General features: G+C 41.9%; 3 protein-coding genes across 5 annotated transcripts in view; 2 read left to right on the top strand and 1 right to left on the bottom strand.

Annotated features, from left to right (window-relative positions):
• The window catches only part of LOC308301252 (24-hydroxycholesterol 7-alpha-hydroxylase-like), a 34,034-nt gene extending 32,520 nt beyond the window's left edge, over nt 1–1,514 (bottom strand). For both annotated transcript variants that reach the window (XM_080745168.1, XM_080745169.1), the window contains exon 1: nt 1,298–1,514. In XM_080745168.1, the coding sequence (XP_080601294.1) occupies nt 1,298–1,474 (177 nt within the window). In that variant the 5' untranslated portion in view covers nt 1,475–1,514. The remainder of the gene's footprint in view (nt 1–1,297) is intronic.
• A 1,429-nt stretch (nt 1,515–2,943) lies between these two features.
• slc25a27 (solute carrier family 25 member 27) lies at nt 2,944–13,807 on the top strand. The gene is made up of 9 exons (XM_080744518.1): nt 2,944–3,189; nt 4,931–5,122; nt 6,283–6,367; nt 7,660–7,782; nt 8,601–8,713; nt 9,437–9,521; nt 9,617–9,709; nt 12,537–12,639; nt 13,015–13,807. Exons 1-9 carry the CDS (start codon nt 3,066–3,068, stop codon nt 13,084–13,086), a joined length of 990 nt encoding a protein of 329 aa, XP_080600644.1. The 5' UTR covers nt 2,944–3,065; the 3' UTR covers nt 13,087–13,807.
• A 523-nt stretch (nt 13,808–14,330) lies between these two features.
• Nucleotides 14,331–17,699, top strand: ptrhd1 (peptidyl-tRNA hydrolase domain containing 1). 2 transcript variants are annotated; one of them, XM_080744205.1, is made up of 3 exons: nt 14,331–14,442; nt 14,846–15,085; nt 16,733–17,699. In XM_080744205.1, the coding sequence occupies exons 2-3, from the start codon at nt 14,876–14,878 to the stop codon at nt 16,901–16,903; spliced, it is 381 nt and encodes a 126-aa protein (XP_080600331.1). In that variant the 5' UTR covers nt 14,331–14,442; nt 14,846–14,875; the 3' UTR covers nt 16,904–17,699. The 2 variants fall into 2 exon arrangements, with proteins under 2 accessions (XP_080600331.1, XP_080600330.1); XM_080744204.1 differs by lacking the exon at nt 14,331–14,442 and having other exon boundaries at nt 14,790–15,085.
• The last annotated feature ends 258 nt before the right edge of the window (nt 17,700–17,957 follow it).

Below are 17,957 nucleotides of genomic sequence, written 5' to 3'. Positions count from 1 at the left end.
GTTCGAACTCGGGAACTTCTGTTGATGAGACCTTTGCGCTACCACTGGACCACGGCAACAGCTTATAACTTGTATGTGTTCTAGCAGCTATTAGTAGTTGACATATCGCCTCCCGCTGTTCGTTTTAGGTCGGTGCATTTTGTTTGACAACACAAACTAACTTTATATTGATGCATTATATAAAACGATTTTATTTAATCATTATCGTATGGTGGGGGTGGGGATGTGGCCGGGGAGACATGCAGTCTTGTGTGTTTGTGTCTGTTGGTGTCAGAATGAATTATGTAACTCAGAGAAGTAATAGTATGCTGTCATGAGCAGCACCACGGCATTATGCCATTATTTATTACACTTTTAGAATTTTTCAAAGGTATTGCCCAGCACGTCTTTTAGTCGGCTAAAAGATGTGCAAATACGTCCAGAAAACTGCTCAGTGGATGCAATTAAACTACAACTATTAACCGGGAGATACTGTTAGCATCCGATAATTAACAACTTGATAAAAATGTATTAAAAAAAAAGATGGTCTAACACACGTTTGTCCTAAACGGTGGTATATCGTTTAAATAGAAGCGTTCAGATGACGGCTACAACTATACTAGACTATATAGTGAAATTGGCTCTTAAAATTACTTTAGTCCAATATTTGAAAACCAGGTGTGGATATTAAAGCTGTTTTTTTAATCAACAAGTATGGAATAATGGATTAAATGTAATCAGCTACAATCGGTCTATAGACAGACTGACGATAGACGGTTCAAATGAGGGCTAACCATAACCATAGGTCTAGATGACGTCTGGTGTTTACTGGGAACTAAGAACGTAGGCAAATATATCAATATTTATATATAATAAAAACACAATAATGAGTTCAAAAGCACATCCAGCACTAAAGAAGACAATAAAAGAGCCAGTTGGGCCTACAATAAGTTATGTAGACCTATAGCTCTCCCACAGTGAAGCATTAAACTGCATGTGAGCATACTGAATATTTCATGTATTGCACACTGCAATTCTCCATGCAGCATGCACCCATGAGAATGGTTTAAAATCTTAACTGTGCAAAGAGAAGACCCGTCTGCACCTAAAGTAAGGGCATCAGATTCAGCAGCCAGACAGACTGGGACAGTTGATCCTGCCCTCACTGGCCTCTGGCCTCAATCAATATAGTTGCAGCAAGTGTGACGAACTGACAACAACACAAAAGAAGTAGCCCTAGCGAATTTGCATGGGGAAAGAATAATAATCAACGCACGTTTAAATAATAATTACAGACACATAATAGAGAAACACTTACCTTTTCCCTAGCCTGAGAAATAAAAGTCAAGGGAGCTTTCCCAAATTCGAAAGCGGCACCGAACCACGGTATCCATCCCTTTATGCATGGTGGAGCATTAGGGTTGTTCTCGCCGAATAGAAGATGAAGAGAAATGGCCACGACTATAAGAGAAAGTGTCAAAGTTAACAGGTCCATTATTGTGACGCTCTGACAGTGTGAGGAGATCTGGAGCGACTTGATGCGCACCTGTCAGAAGAAGCAGGCGTTTTTTGCCTTAGTATTGACAGAGAGATCAGCCAATCAGTGTGAGAGACCGTGTGAGCCAATCAACTGAATGAAAGGGAGGTGCGAATCATTCGTAAACTAAACACGCACTAAAGATGGGATTTATGTCTCTTTGAAGTGAGCCAGATCTCTGGGATCCGTTCCTTCTAAAGAGCCGTTCAAAAGACTGGCTCATTTGAGTTACTTTTAATTATTTAGTTATTACTTTGTAGATTTTGATTATAATTTGTAGATAATTGATTATAATTGGCCAAAAAATATATTTTGGCCATATATATAGAGCCTACATTTCCGCCATTAGAAAATAGCCAATCTACAAGCTCACAATATGTCACAACAACGCAGATCTTGTAGATCTGCTATGGGACTTCTACCACTTTTTGTGGTCACATGTTCAGATACTGGATTCTGATTGGCTTAAAACAGTGGTAAATCAGACAACAACCTTGCGTTGCTCATTGACCCCGCCAATAGACGGATCATGAGGAAATGGGCCCCTGGGCACCGAAATGCAAAGGGCCTCCCCATCTAAAGACGCCGCGTCGTGTGTGTTCAGTGTGCGCGTTGCAGCCGCGCTGGAAAACACATAGAGTTTAGTTAAAGTCCCAATAATTAGCCCCTGAAATGCATAGAATAGTTAACTATTACACACAATATTGTCTAGCTTATGTATTGTAGTTTGAAATTGGCAATTGTTTCCTAAATAAGAAAAAGTCAATCGTATGCATGATTTGAAACTACTACCCTTCAACTTATTGTTTATGCCTCAATGACATACAGTACATACACATTTATTTCAGATATAATATTATATATATTTTAATAATACATTATTATACGTCTTGCAATAGTTTGCAATAGTTTGGCTTTCAGGGTTGTTTGGCACTCGGCTTCGCATCGTGCCACGAAACAGTGGTAAAAAATCAGGCAACAACAACCCACTCCCTCATGGTAAATGGCTTACATTTTGCATAAATGAGTACTTTGGTACTTTAAGTATTAAGTACATTTTGATACCAATACCTTTGTACTTTTACTCAAGTACATTTTCCACATTGCAGTACTCAAGTAAAGAATTTTTGCACTTTTCCCACCACTGTTCATTAGAAAGGAACGGCACCTTACTGCGAAGTTGTGCGAACCGGATCCCATCGTTCATTTCAAAGAGCCGTTCAAAAGACTCGATTCATTCTCGAACGTCCCACCTCTAGTAAACACACTGATGGACGGATGGATGATGGGACGTGTAGTTTTTTTGTTCCCGGTGTTCCAGTTTGACCGGGCGGCACAGCAGTCTCCTAGAACTACATTTCAGTGGATTTAGCAGCCACTAATGTTGTCTCTGTGTGGAGAAAAGTAAACACGAGAGCTGCTGCTGCTGCACGCTGTGGATTTGAACGCATCGCTGTTGCTCTCAGTCTAGCGGGATTCAGAATGCGTGGAAGAAGCGTTGTTTGAAAAATAACGGTGCTCTTGAAGAAGACGCCACAAGGACAAATAAATGGGACAGGAGCTGGAAGACGAGGACCACCACGGGTCGGACCACCACGGGTCGGGTCTTTCACGGTGGCCGCGGCTCTCAAAGTTCGTCCTGTCCGCGTGTGCTGCAGCTGTAGCTGAAATGGGTAGAGTACTTTCTACTGCAGTGGTTCTCAACCTTTTCAGGCTGTGACCCCCAAAATGATCATATTTTAACTGGGGACCCCCCGGACGAGCACTAAGAGTTGAGGAATTTGTATACATTTTGTATAACACAGTTCTATGTCAAAATAGCAGATCTACATGCTTACACAATTTCTGTCTGTAATATTTGGCAATTTGGCCAATGTGTTTAATTTGTCATTTTAGAGGTATTCAAAAGTATTTAAATTGTCACTTTAGAAATGTGCATAAAACCTCTATACACATTTATGTTGGTTTGTTTATTGTTGAGTGAGAAAACAATGTTGCACATTAAGTTAATCATGCATCTGGGGACCCCTCATAAATTATTTGGGGACCCCCTTGGGGGTCCCAAAACACAGGTTGAGAACCACTGTTCTACTGTACTGTCAGAAACGTGTGTTTGTGTAGTTGACTGTGTTCACTGTACAGTATTGATTGGTCTGCATGCCAACAGCACCTGCTACGGTGCTCCAGACCTCCATGGGTCCTTTCTAATCAAATAATAACTCATCACAAAACGTACGTCCTACAATTCCAATTCAATTCAAACTTTATTCCACACACATGGGGTCCATGGAGTAGCCATACTCCATTGACATCGCACATAACAAATTGAACAATTAAAAAAAACATAAAATCGTAAATAGAGGCTGAATCTCCAGTTTTTACCAGCCTGGCCCTAGACTAGTACCACACATTAATCCATATGTCTCACATGGGTGGATTCTACGGGACTGGCCATAAGTCCGACATCTCATTACTCCGACCGTGGCTACTGGCTAGGGTTAGGTTTAGGCATAACAAGTTACTGGATCTATGTAGAATCCTCAGGGCGTCATTAAGCCTCCACATGATACCTTGCATGTATGTGCACCACAAGAAAACTGTATACATGGGAGTGGAGTGCAAATTACTTTAAAAAGGACACACTTAACAGGACCTGAACACATACTGAACCTGCAAAAAAGCGCCTGGGCATAATGTTTGTAGCACTGTCTCTAGAGATATCTCTATCATCATGGAGATTATCAGTGAAAGGCTTGGAAGGCCAATGTTTTTGCATTGTAAATTATGATCATTGCCATAATTTGAGCACACTTTCAATAGCTGCTGTAACCCACCCTAACTCAGCGTACAGTGATTGATAGACAGTCCGTAAGACAGTCTGTATTGCACTTATTTAATTTATGACATTGAACGCCATAGAAAACTGGACATATGTAACATTAAGACGAGGACCACCACGGGTCGTTAACCCGATAAATTAGGTAACCTCAAACATTACCTAATTTATCATCAAATGCAAACAGATGTAATTTAATCAACCATGCAGGCAAATGACAAACAGAAAGATACATTCTAGCAATTTAATCCTAGCGGTTGACCACAATAACAACCTTAACCCGTCCGTAACCTACTCTATCTAGTATTAATGATTGATGGAAGCACGTGTTATCTGTGTGAGTTTCACTGAGCTGAACTGAGGGGCCAGGGTAGGCATAAAACTCTGGTTGCCTTTTGTCCTTCTGCAGGATGATCTGGACATGTCTATAATGTAATATATAATATAATATAGTATATAATATAATATATGTAACTGGGACTCTGGGACTTAACAACACATCCATACCAACAGTGGGTATTAACACTAATATTAATATGTGGCTGTTCATATGTGCACCCCTCCCTTATCTGATCTAGTCACGTTTCCTCTGGATTTGACCAAGACCAGACTTCAGATCCAGGGGGAGACGGCGCTGCTTCGGCATGGAGGTTCCGCTGGCACCGTGCCCCCTTACCGTGGGATGCTGTGGACTGCAGTAGGCATCATCAAGGAGGAGGGACCCCTTAAACTATGGCAAGGGGTCACACCAGCAATTTACAGACACATAGGTGGGACAGGCTAACTTTCAAGGTTGTAAGGGTACAATTTTTTATTGATGGCTATAATGTGTTAAATGTGTTAAATAGGATGGCATATTCATCTTTTTTTAAACATCTGTTTATTAGTATTTTTAATTTTTAAACGTCCGTTGCAAATATGGAGAACAAACATGATGACAAATACAAATTGGACCGTATGACAAAGTAGAAAAACCCTTATAACGTTACAAAAGTCGAATATACATATATAAACAATAAAACAAACCTGACAATTCAATAAATGGGTTAATTTAATCAACAAAAAGCACACCCACTTCACACTAGAAAATGCTGTTCTCAAAGAATGCATTACATTGTGAAGCTTGACCAATCCTCAAATCCATGACATTGTCCAATCAGTAAAAGGGAACATTGCAGACCTCTCCATTCTGCAATCTTCTCCATTCTATACTTATTTTCCCCACATGGACATACTGTACACACACAAAGTCACGTATTGGATCAAAGTAGGAGGTTCACTTTTCACTGTATGATAAGCAGCTTAGATCAAGATTTTAAACTAGCATTGACATATAGATTGTTTTTATAGTAGTACGGTATATCAGTCAATCATTAAAGGGAGTCGCTCAACACTGGGAAAGGCAGTTTGTGTGCACTTGCCATCTTTCAAATCTAGATTCAAGAGGTCACTAATGAAGTGATTCATTAGTCATTCACTCATACAGATACAAGCAGTGATTTAATTTTTTTGTGGCATGTTCCGCAAGACTATGCTAACAACAATATAACAAGATGATAATAATGATAAGGTTCCTATAATAACAAATTAGAAACTTAATCTGAAGGATATATTACTAGAGGAAGTAACAAGAGAAAGAGAAATATCATTTTAGACACATTTGATCCATCTGACTAATATCAAGACACAGTCCAGATGCAACCAGATAAATGCCCTGGTAAACAGAGGGTGTCCGTGGTTTGTCATTAGCATACTGTCACTGTGTAGATTGTGAGTGATATCATTTTCACCTGCTTTTGGACACACTATCCCAATGATTTATTTATTTCATTGAATAGCGGCCTTTATCTGACTCTACTGTATCTTCAGTATATTGTGTTGCTTAAAGTGTGTGTAACCTGCATAACCTAAGAGTTCATGTGTTACCCAGTGTACTCTGGAGTACGAATGGTGGCGTATGAACATCTAAGGGAGTCTGTGCTGGGCCGGTCTGATGACAATAGTTTCCCTCTCTGGTGAGTAGATCATATTTTTGCTTCTTTGCGCACAGATACACGCACGCACGCATGCACGCACGCACACACACACACACACACACACACACACACACACACACACACACACACACACACACACACACACACACACACACACACACACACACACACACATACTAGGGCATTCACGAATAGTGATTTTTAGTATTCAAATTATTCAACCTCAAAGTATTCGAATAGTGGAATATTCGACAGGACTGGCCAAACTGTCAAATATGAAGTAAGCAAGAGGCCGAACATTGTGAAAATAGCAGATCTACATGCTCACAATACATGCTCACAACGCCTCGCGTTGCGAGGCGTTGTGAGCATGTAGATCTGCTATTTTCACTATATTTATCTGCGGAGCCGAGTCACATTAAATGTAATACCTACAATTCCAAGTGCTTGTCAGGGTGGGGGTCCCCAGTTCAAATATGTTTATTTTGGGGGTCACAGCCTATTTCTTCTTTTCTTTTTTTTTCTTTTTTAAGAGAAAACAATAAAAAGTAAAACAAGCGAATATCGAATATTCGACTTCGGTGAACAACATCGAATAGTGACTTTGATATTCGAATATTTGGTGAATGTCCTAACACACACACACACACACACACACACACACACACACACACACACACACACACACACACACACACACACACACACACACACACACACAATCAACGGTTCCAGGCCATGTGGTCCATAGGTCTGTTTCCGTAACATGAGGCAGCTTGATGACACACTAATTCAATGACTTTCGCTGGGTACTGTTGATTCAGAACACAGTTTTATTTCATGGTATTGTTTTGAACTAACAGCAAGAGAACAGTGTAATGCAGGATGAATCATGTCATCATGTCTACAACCTTATAAGATGAAAAGGACAGACAGGACATGCGTGAAACAAATATCTTTGAATTATTATTATTATTAGGGAATTCTATTTCTTACTGCGTTAAGTAAGAATTAGTTTGCATGCATAACTGCTCCAGTGGAATTGCTACGCGGCTAAGACTGTCGTTGTACCGGGCAGCTCCCAGGTGTGACTGTGAGGCAGGGGGTTGCTGTAAATGAGCATTCATACTCAGGAAACAAAGGTGTAAAAAAAAAAATAAGAACAGTATTAACCTTTATTTTATTTTTTCTCCAACCGAGTTTTGGAACTTTATCTCGGGGTGGAATGCAAGAATAGAATGCAAGAATAGAACCAGGGCTTAAATTCTGTTTTCAAGCCCTGGTTCTGATTGTCCTTCCTTGTCCTCCAGGAAGGCTGTGATTGGAGGGATGCTGGCAGGGGCTCTGGGTCAGTTCCTGGCCAGTCCTACTGACCTGGTCAAGGTCCAGATGCAGATGGAGGGAAAACGTAGGCTTGAGGGCAAGCCTCCACGGTGTGTGTGTGTGTGTGTGTGTGTGTGTGTGTGTGTGTGTGTGTGTGTGTGTGTGTGTGTGTGTGTGTGTGTGTGTGTGTGTGTGTGTGTGTGTGTGTGTGTGTGTGTGTGCGTGCGTGCGTGCGTGCGTGCGTGCGTGCGTGCGTGCGTGCGTGCGTGCGTGCGTGCGTGCGTGCGTGCGTGCGTGCGTGCGTGCGTGCGTGCGTGCGTGCGTGCGTGCGTGCGTGCGTGCGTGCGTGCGTGCGTGCGTGCGTGCGTGCGTGCGTGCGTGCGTGCGTGCGTGCGTGCGTGCGTGCGTGCGTGCGTGCGTGCGTGCGTGCGTGCGTGCGTGCGTGCGTGCGTGCGTGCGTGCGTGCGTGCGTGCGTGCGTGCGTGCGTGCGGAAGGGACGATATGAACATTTCATATCACGATTATTGTGACAAAAGAAAATCGTGATAATCAAAATTCTTTATCCTGGTGCGGTACATGATTTGCCAAAAAATAGCAGATCTACAAGCTCACAACGCGTTGCAAAGCTTGTAGATCGGCTATTCTTTGACTAAAACATTTGATAGAGAGTGAGAAAAAGACTGTATCAAGTACGTATATTATAAGTACCTTTTACCAATGGAAGGTTTAAGAGGCACCGGATATGCAGCTCGGCAAATAAAAGGTGAATTGATTACAGTGCATGACGGAGGACGATATCACGTGTGTGTGCGCGTGTGCGTGTGTGTGAGAGAGAGAGCAGTTTGTTCTATATCCTGTCTACAATAGCCAACTGCATCCCCTAAATCAGAGCCTAAAGTGAACAACCCCTGCTTGTTATCATTGCAGTGTGCATGGAGTGTACCACGCTTTCATAAAGATAGTCTCCGAGGGAGGGATTCGCGGCCTGTGGGCAGGATGGGTACCCAATGTCCAGAGAGCAGCACTGGTTAATCTAGGAGGTACAGTGGAACCATCAACTTTTCATCTAAATATAATATATATGTAGGTAAATGTTTTGTTTATAGGTGGTGTGATACTTTTGTTTTGTTTTGTTAAAACAAAAATGTTATCAATTTAAGCTCTATATTATGATAGACATGTTGACGGGTTCAACAGTTTATCCAATCAGGAAAGAGAACCCATTAATTTATCAGCTTCAATTTTATAGTGTTCCATGTCCAATTTTATCTGCTCTTTTTTCTCCATCACTTCCAATTTAAATGGTTTATAATGTACTGTATGTATCCTGTATGACCTCTCTCCCCTGATTGGATAACATTGTTATACTGACCTGAAAGAACTGGAGCGATGGGGAGAGCCCTGTAATAGAACAAACACTTTATCAATGACTACTATCAGTATATTGGGCTAGGACCATAAATCCTGTTCATAATGTCTCACTTTTAGAATGTTCTAAGGAGGGCAATGCCAGGTGGTCAGTCATTTCAGTGCATGTCGTAGGCTTTAGGTGTAAGCAGTAAGCACAGCCTTTGTAGTGGGGCTTTTAGATTATTTGAGCTGTAGCTGTTGAGTACAATAATATGGTGTACTCAGCCAACGCAGTGTTTGGACATGGTTATTAGCTTTTTAGTCTGTTTGTGTGCGCTGTACCGGTCCCACTGCTATGTCAAACTTAAACTCTGCTGATACATATGAATATTCTCGTGTGGTTTTCTTTTCAGATCTCACAACATATGACACCGTCAAACACTTTCTACTAAGGAATACCTCATTACAAGACAACAGCATTTGCCATGCCTTAGCAAGGCAAGTTTATGGATTATATTCATGACTAGGAATTCATCAATGTCTTGATTTTACAAATGGTGATGAAACTGATAAAAGGTTCTCTGCCCACCCAGCACGTGTTCAGGTTTGGTTGCCGCCACCATGGGAACTCCTGCTGATGTCGTCAAAACCAGAATCATGAATCAGCCACGAGACAAGAGTGGCAGGTGAACATTTTACTTACACTTTTAGGGGTGCCCAGTCACCCTTAAATTGTAGCACCCATAAACATTACTCACTTATTTTGACAATATGGCTGCAAGTTTGGGTTTTACCACGCCTGTAAACTCTGTGTTGTGTGGTCAGCTGTATTTCCCATCAGTAGTTGCGTTTTGATACGCATAATGAAAAGCCCCTCTCACTTTTCTCTCCTGTCTAATGGATCATTTCATAATATCCATAAACGTTGATCGTAAAAGTGCAGTTTTGTTTTGAGGCGCTTTCATTTTCTAGCTCTCCACCCATTCAGAACGGGTACACATCATTGTGTATCATTATTTTATGCTTTAACTATTAAAAAATAGCAGATATACAAGCACACAGCATGGCACAGAGTGCCGCGCTGCGAGCTTGTAGATCTGCTATTTTCTTTAAATCGTGAAAATTTGAATTTTGAATTAGATTTTTTGAAAAAACAATGTTTCTATGTCAGCAATCTGGCCAGCCATCGTCAAAGAAAAGGTCCTTTTCACTTAAATAGAGCTCAGTTAGTCTGTTCTTGAGAGACTGCTATGTCAGTGGTTCTAAAACTTTTTCATGTGAAGGACCCCCAAAATGATATGTATTTGGCCACGGACCCCCATCTCAAAATATTTAGTTCCAGGGACCACCCAGAAGCAAAATTTGAGTTACAATCGTTCCCTTTGAAAATACATATATTCAAAGATTAGCACACATTTTCACAACTTTTTTCAAAAATAGCAGATAAACAAGCTCACAGCGTGGCACTCGGTGCCGCGCTGTGAGCTTGTAGATCTGCTATTTTTCCCTGGTTAAAGCATTCAATAATTCTAGGCCTAAATGGGTTAATGTGGCAGCAGGGCTCCCTCTGGATGTGACTGTTATGTATTGGTGTGTGCTCAGGGGTGAGATGCCGTGGGCTCGGTTGGGCTCGGCGAGCCCACACTTCTTTTTTTCAAGCTGCACGTACGCACGCCCCACATGCACGCACACACGACCCGCGCGTGCACGCACGTCGTCAAGTTGTGTGACGCCGCGGTCAGCACAAACATTTCAGTCCCACTACCTGGCTAGCTGCTTTGCCTTTGCATAACAATACTCGGGTAGGCAGTTCTCACCTACGTCCTCATTTACACTTGTACACGGCCAGCAGCACGTTCGCCTTGCATTCTTTGCAGACAAAACGTCTCCTTTTGTCTCATCTGTTTACTTCACAAGAGTGGAAGAAAAACGAAGCAGTTTGTTGTTTTGTCAGAGCTGCATGCATAGCGGAGGGAGAGTTACAAAAGTGTAAAGTCTATGTAATATGTAAAGTTATTTTATATTTTATATTAAAAAAATACATTAATTGAAACTAATTAACAATGTAACTAAATCATAAGAAACATAGTTAGGCTACATAAAAAATGTTGTGATGTTGAATACAGTATTTAAACTACGAGCGGCAGGCATGCGTGCACACGCGCGCGCGTACGTGACGTGCACGTGACGTCATGAATTTAGAGGGGTACCACTTCTAAAATCCATATCACACCACTGTGTGTGCTGTAATAATTACTTGCACAAGCAGAGCGCGCAAGTACTGCTTTCGGCTGGGTACAGTATGTATGTCAGTGTCCTCCTTTGTTTAAGCCAGTAGGCCAATCAGGGACCAGCAGTCTGGCAATGTCATCATTAAAACAGCCAATGAGGGACCAGCATTCCTGGTGATGCCAGTGGTGATGTCACTGGCATCGCTAGTGGTGATGCCAGTGGTGGAAATCAAACCTCGGTTCGAAGTGAAGCGGTGAATTTTTATTCTATGTGTTCTAGAGCTATGAAATCTGTGTTCTAGATCTATACATACTGTGTTCTAGATCTAAACTTTCTATGTGCTTTAGTTCTATACTTTTATTAATTCTGAATTCTGAATGATTTTGTCTGGAGGGCCAAATTGTCATGTGAAACTTGACCAATCCTCAATTCTGCATGCACGGGACATGTACGGGACAGACAAGGCCACTCCTTGGGAATCTATGGGAATCCTCAAAAAAACATATACGGGACAGACAAAGCCACTCCTTGGAAGCGGCTTTCACCGCTTCAAAAAGAGAACGGAGAGATTCATGTTGATGGGATAAGTGTAGACATACTGTGTACCGATTTGCGTGATTTTAGGGCAAAAATTGTAGGAGCAGTGTCCAAAAATGTGTTTTGCAAGAATCGGCCTCATGGTGGCACTAGAAGAGGGCCATGTGAGAAATGAGGGGTGGGGTCTCCGCGCCGGCAAGGCGGACGATTAGGTACCGGCCCCGGCTGTCCCGGTCGCTCCTAGCCGGAGTTACGGCATTTTATGTGAGCTGCAGTGTAGGGGGTCCTCCACTGGGGTCGCCACCACTTTTGCATCCGTTCTGGAGCACCAGGAGTCGGTGGTCCCCGGGAGCTCCCTGTGAGCAGCCCCGTTGGGGTGGTCATTTGGTCAGTTTAGCACATTTGGTCATTTTTTACATCTGGGGGTCCCCCAGGGACCTGGGGATCCCTGGAGCTCCGGGGGTCCAGAGGTTGTAGTTTGGCAGGTAAGGAGTGTGTGTGCAAAATTTGGCATGGATCGGGGCAACGGTTGCGGAGATATGAGCAGGGCAAGAGTGTGACGTGTGAGGTGTGTCAGACAGACTGACTGACTGACGGACTTACACTTTGTGCAGGGTTTGATAGTAAATGCGACCTACGGTCGCAATCATACAATATTTTTAAAATAACTTTTCTTCAGGTGATCAAACTTCACGTTTGTGAGAGTCTTTTCAGTCTTGTTTTAAAGCTGTTTCACTTCCTCAGGGGCTTGCTGTACAAATCCTCTATTGACTGTTTGGTCCAGTCTGTTCGAGGGGAAGGGTTCTCTTCACTCTACAAAGGATTTCTACCCACATGGATGAGAATGGTATTGCACACTCCATCTGTTTAATGACCTTTCAATCACACAAATCATTCATGGATGTACAGTCCCAGTTAGGGCTGTCACGATATGACATTTTACATGACGATTAATTGTCACTCAAATAATTGGCGATTAACGATCGCCAAGCTCACAGCGCGACGCGTTGTGAGCTTGTAGATCTGCTATTTCCACTATTTTGTCATTTTTCAACATTCACGATTATGACGATTATGACAAAATAATTGCGATAATGTCAAATAATCACGATTAGACGATTATGTAATAATTGTGACAGCCCTAGTCCCAGTAGGTATAGATGTAGAATATTTCCTGGGGCAGGTTTGTGTAATTCTCAATTGAATTGTCATTCCTTTGCAGGCCCCCTGGTCCATGACTTTCTGGCTTACATTTGAACAGATCAGAAAAGCAGTTGGCGTCAACTCGTTCTGATGCCCAGCCTGGCCTGCCTGGGCTACCGAAGTGGGTCATCTCTGCCTTTGTGTCCAGTCCAACTAACAAAGTGTTGCTACTCTTCTCAGATAGTCTGTTAATTCACCCTTTGTCAGCCTTCTGATTGGTCCCTGACTGACCAAACAGCAGGCTCTTTCTGCCTTGTCCCGCCCTGGTTCCGCCTTTTTTTATGTTGAATTTGCTAAAACATCATTTTTTAAAAACATGCCCAGTCACTATGCTGCACCTGAGTCTCCTTTTTTTACTCAAACCAAGTTTAAAATGAGAATTGAATACACAAAATAACAATAAGAAGCAACTGAATTTCAATGGTAGTGGATGGAGAGAAAGGGCTGTTGTCCCACCAAGTCACAGCAACCAATGGGTGCGAAGAAGGGCGGGACAAGGGGTGGGACTTGACAAAGGGTGAATTGTGCCATGGTGATGAATTGTTGTAATGTACAGTATTTCACAATGAAGTCGGGCTTCACTCAATAAATATAGGAGCATTGAACTACAAAGATATCCAGCTTTGTACAGTATTGCGGTTTTGAATGCTTGGTGATGGAGAGTGGGACCAAACAACGCCATGATTTTTCACGAAAAAAAGGTGATGGTTTATTAATAGGGTTAGGGGTTCTATAACAAAGAAAGAATAAAGCTATACAAATGTTTCATCATACATTACTCAACATTGTGTTGTATGAGTGACGGTGTTAAATAAATGCAGACATGAGTTATGCTGTGTATTTAATTTTTTACATTTTTCATTGGAGAGTGACCTACTCTATAACACACTATGATACAGATTGGTTTGGATGCTTCTGAAACAAAGAGAACCACATTTAGATTATTATGTGAAGCCTCTGCATGTTTTGGAAGCGGCCACCAGAGGGCGACGATTACCTTCTCTCCCACACAGGCTTACCCTTTATAAACCGGAAGTAAAATAATATGTTTGTGTTACTTGAGAAATATTCCATCGCCTGGGGGAACGGTCGTGCTATGATTGGCTAGTTGGTCGTCAGGCAAAATGAAGACTGCAAATAAATGACGTTGATTGATTTATTAGAAGTTTGCGTTGGTTTAATATCAATCATTTGAAAGGGACAACATTGTTGTGGACACACACAGCCACTGCAGTCTGCAGAGATTGGTTTGGTTGGGACTATTTTCTTTGGGAGATGAGGGAGAGGTTCCGAAACCCCTATTATAACTCTATGTTCCGAAAGACTAAAGGAGCTAAGCTATAAGTATGATTTTAGTGCAATTAGTTTATTTATACACAAGCAAAGGGTGCAAGAAGACACATATAATATTGGCTAAAACGTGTGTAAAAGCAAGCTACTGGTAAAGGTAAACAAAGTGAATTATTTTGTGTGTGGCTCTTTTCTTTTTTTTATAAATACCTTTTGTTTAGCGATTTATTTTTTATTTTATTTTCACAGAATCAAAGGTTTCATGGTCATGGTTGGCTTGATTCTGGGGAATTCTAAATGTTTATGAATATCTTTGTAAAATTCTATGAGGAAAATGAACGGGAGATATATATATTTTTTGTATCATTCAATTTAGCTGACCTTGTACCACTCTGCTATGAACTCAATGAACTGTACTGTGTGCATCAAACCACGCCCACTGCTATGCCCTACTGGCCAATCACTACGCGACCGCCCATCCAGGCCATGGGATCTAAAGCTTCCTCCATGAGTGTTGTGGTGGTTCCTTCTTATGGTTCCTTCCCATCCTTCCTTCCCAGGAGGACCACCACACCGGCGGACAGACATACATGGCCACCCCGGCATTAGGAGCTCCTCGGCGGCTGGTTCAGTACGTGGTGGTCCGGTCAGACCTGGTCCACGCGCTGGGCTGGCCGCTGGGAGCGGTCATAACGCAGGCCTGCCACGCCGCCACCGCAGCCATTCACCTCAACTACACTGACCCTGACACACAGCAGTACCTGGAGGATCTGGACAACATGCACAAAGTGGTGCTGGGGGTAAACAATGATCTAATCTAGCCCAGAGAGGTCTTCAACAGGGGGTCCGGGACCCCTAGGGGGTCCTCAGAGAGTTACTACAGGGGGTCCTCCAAATCTTTATGTGATGAAGTTTTTTTTCCCCTCCTTTTTTATATTAACCACTTGAAACCTAATCTTACATATTCTGAGAACTTTTAGCCAAAAATAGCAGATCTACGAGGCGTTGTGAGTTTGTAGATCGGCTATTTTTGGCAAAGAGCTTTGGTGTAGAGGGGAAAAAGAGCAGACTAAGTACAGAGTGAAAGGTTAAGTATTGACAGTTCAAGTGGTTAAATATCTGAAAACACAAATTGACATGAATCCAAAATACACTGATGATTGTGCTGTCTAACAATGAAACTATATGGAATCTATGAACTATGAATCTCTCTCTCAACTAAGGGGTCCTTGGCCTGAAAACGTTGAAGACCCCTGATCTATAGCCAGTGATAGAAAAAGTATTCACATGTTTTACTTGAGTAAAAGTATCAATACTACAACGTAGAAATACTCTATTACAAGTAAATATTTCTTGAGTATCAAGACAACTTAAAGGAGTAGTTCACCCCCAAAATGACTTTTTTTCTATTGATTAGTCATGCCATGGAGAGTAGAGATCAATAATATTTTTTGGTTTTTGTCACATTCCTAAGACAAAAAATTCATTTGAGTAAATTTACCCCCATTGATTCCGGATGGTGACCCGTTTCGAAACGGGTCACCATCCGAAATGAATGGGGGTAAATTTATTGTTATCACATTTTTGTCTTAGGAATGCGACAAAAACCAAAAAATATTATTGAACTCTACTCTCCATGGCATGACTAATCAAGAGAAAAAAAGTCATTTTGGGGGTGAACTACTCCTTTAAGTACAAAATAATTCGTTTCAAAATGTACTTTAAAGTACCAAAAGTCGAAACTAAAAGTACTCATTATCAGAATGTCCCATTTCACAAGTTTTAAAATGTACAAAATTATTTTGAAAATAGCAGATCTACAAGCTCTGTACAATATAACTAGCACATCTGTAGTGGTTGGTGGAGGTGAATAGTCTCTCCCTGGTGTTGGATAGGACACCTGCTGGTGGACAAGTAGTAATGCCCGAAGCCCATAAGAGCAGCTGAATGTAGTAGCTAGTAGACTATGCTATGTCCTAGTAAAAAGTAAATAAAGTAAGTATTTGTACACACTCTTGCCTGTGGGTCCATTTGGAACCCCCTCATTGAACCCTGAGCTTTTAGAGTTACTGACTGTCCTCATGTGGAGAATGGCATTCTATTCTGTTCTACCAACTGTCTTGATGTTGTTTAATCGATTATTATCACCCACAGATGAAATTACCTCAAACACCAACCACGCTCAGGTTGTGTCGTGTCAGCTTGCATGTGTCGGGGGTTTGTCAGGTTGTGGCAATAACGAATTAGAAGATCGAATTGCTTTATTTAATACTTTGTCAACCCCAATGCAATTTAATCAGTCAAATAAAGTGAGTTGTATGGAAATGACATGGTTACAGTTCAAAGAAGTTTGAGCATCTTTAAAATAAGAAAAAAAAAAGTAGTTTGTGCATACTATTGGCAGTTACAAGACAGCCTAACCTAACCTTGTGCGTTTTGCTCCCCAGGCACCGGACCAGGCATCGCTGTCCACCTTATCAGAGACTCTGTCAGAAAAGGGCATCGCCCACAAGCTTTGGATTGAACAACCAGAGAACATCCCCACCTGTCTGGCCCTGAAGCCTTATCTCAAAGAGACCGTCCACCCGCTGCTACGCAAGTTCAAGCTCTTCAAATGAGACAGAGACAGGCCAGCTATGCTCTATGCTGGCATAAGTACTGTCTGTACACCTGCAGCATCAAATGACATTAACAGAGAAGACAGCAGGGTCTCGCCACAGGGAAGGGACGATGTTGGATGGAGGAGTAGTTCACCACCAAAATGACTTTTTTTCTATTGATTACTCACGGCATGGAGACTTGAGTTCAATAGTATTTTTTGTTTTCTGTCGCATTCCTATGACGAAAAATTGATTATAGTAAATTTACCCCATTTGGGTCCCCATCCGGAATCAATGTAAGCCATTTACCATGAGAGGGAGTGGGTTGCTTTGCCTCGTGCCACAATCCTGAAACAGTGGTAAATCAGCCAACAACCCACAACCCTCGAATGGTAAATTGCTTTTCTACCACTTCTACCATATAAATGAAAGAAAACACAGTTGTAACTTGCAAGGTTATTTAGTCATTCATTGTTTCAGAATACACATAGTGGGCGGGGTCCATGAGCCAACTCAAGGTTGTTGACTGATTTACCACTGTTTTAAGCCAATCAGAATCCAGTATCTGAACATGTGATGTGACCACAAAAAGTGGTAGAAGGGGGTTCTCCATCAAGTGAGAGGCTATGGTAATTCTCATTATTAAAAGAATTTCAGAGTGACTTGTACTACTGTATTAGTTAATTTGACTAGTTGATCCTGGATCTAATGGAGCCTTTAAAGTGGACCACAGATAAAATGGACGCCACTGTCCTCAGCAGTCAGTCACTAGTCACCAAGTTCCCATGGCTTGCCTCTTGTCACAGATCTGTGCACAAATGAATAAAGGATAAAGGAATTATATACAGCTGTGTGGTTCTTGCCCTATGACCTTTTAGATACAGGAAGGCAAGGAAGTTTATCTATCTCCTGTTACTGTAGTGTGAGGCGGCTTGATGTATCAGTAGTACATCCCCTGGCCATGATTTACAAGTACTTGAAATAACGCTAGGTCACAGGGACTCGCTCTCAATCCAATACTTGATGCTTTGGGTACCATTTACCTGTAATCTTTGGTATGACTCAAGGGGAG

Source organism: Nannobrachium achirus, assembly GCF_963921795.1.
Source record: "Nannobrachium achirus genome assembly, chromosome: 16".
Lineage (NCBI taxonomy): Eukaryota > Metazoa > Chordata > Actinopteri > Myctophiformes > Myctophidae > Nannobrachium > Nannobrachium achirus.
Note: the sequence above shows the minus strand (reverse complement) of the source record. Positions and strands in the feature narration are given on the sequence as shown.

What these genes read in the sequence shown, in the direction of transcription:
- slc25a27 (XM_080744518.1), top strand. Translation starts at nt 3,066, where the DNA reads ATGGGACAGGAGCTGGAAGACGAGGACCACCACGGGTCGGACCACCAC. An exon ending in AGCACTGGTTAATCTAGGAG is followed by an intron (nt 8,714 to 9,436) that starts GTACAGTGGAAC and finishes TTTTCTTTTCAG; the next exon opens with ATCTCACAACATATGACACC. An exon ending in TACCCACATGGATGAGAATG is followed by an intron (nt 12,640 to 13,014) that starts GTATTGCACACT and finishes ATTCCTTTGCAG; the next exon opens with GCCCCCTGGTCCATGACTTT.
- ptrhd1 (XM_080744205.1), top strand. Translation starts at nt 14,876, where the DNA reads ATGGCCACCCCGGCATTAGGAGCTCCTCGGCGGCTGGTTCAGTACGTG. An exon ending in TGCACAAAGTGGTGCTGGGG is followed by an intron (nt 15,086 to 16,732) that starts GTAAACAATGAT and finishes TTTGCTCCCCAG; the next exon opens with GCACCGGACCAGGCATCGCT.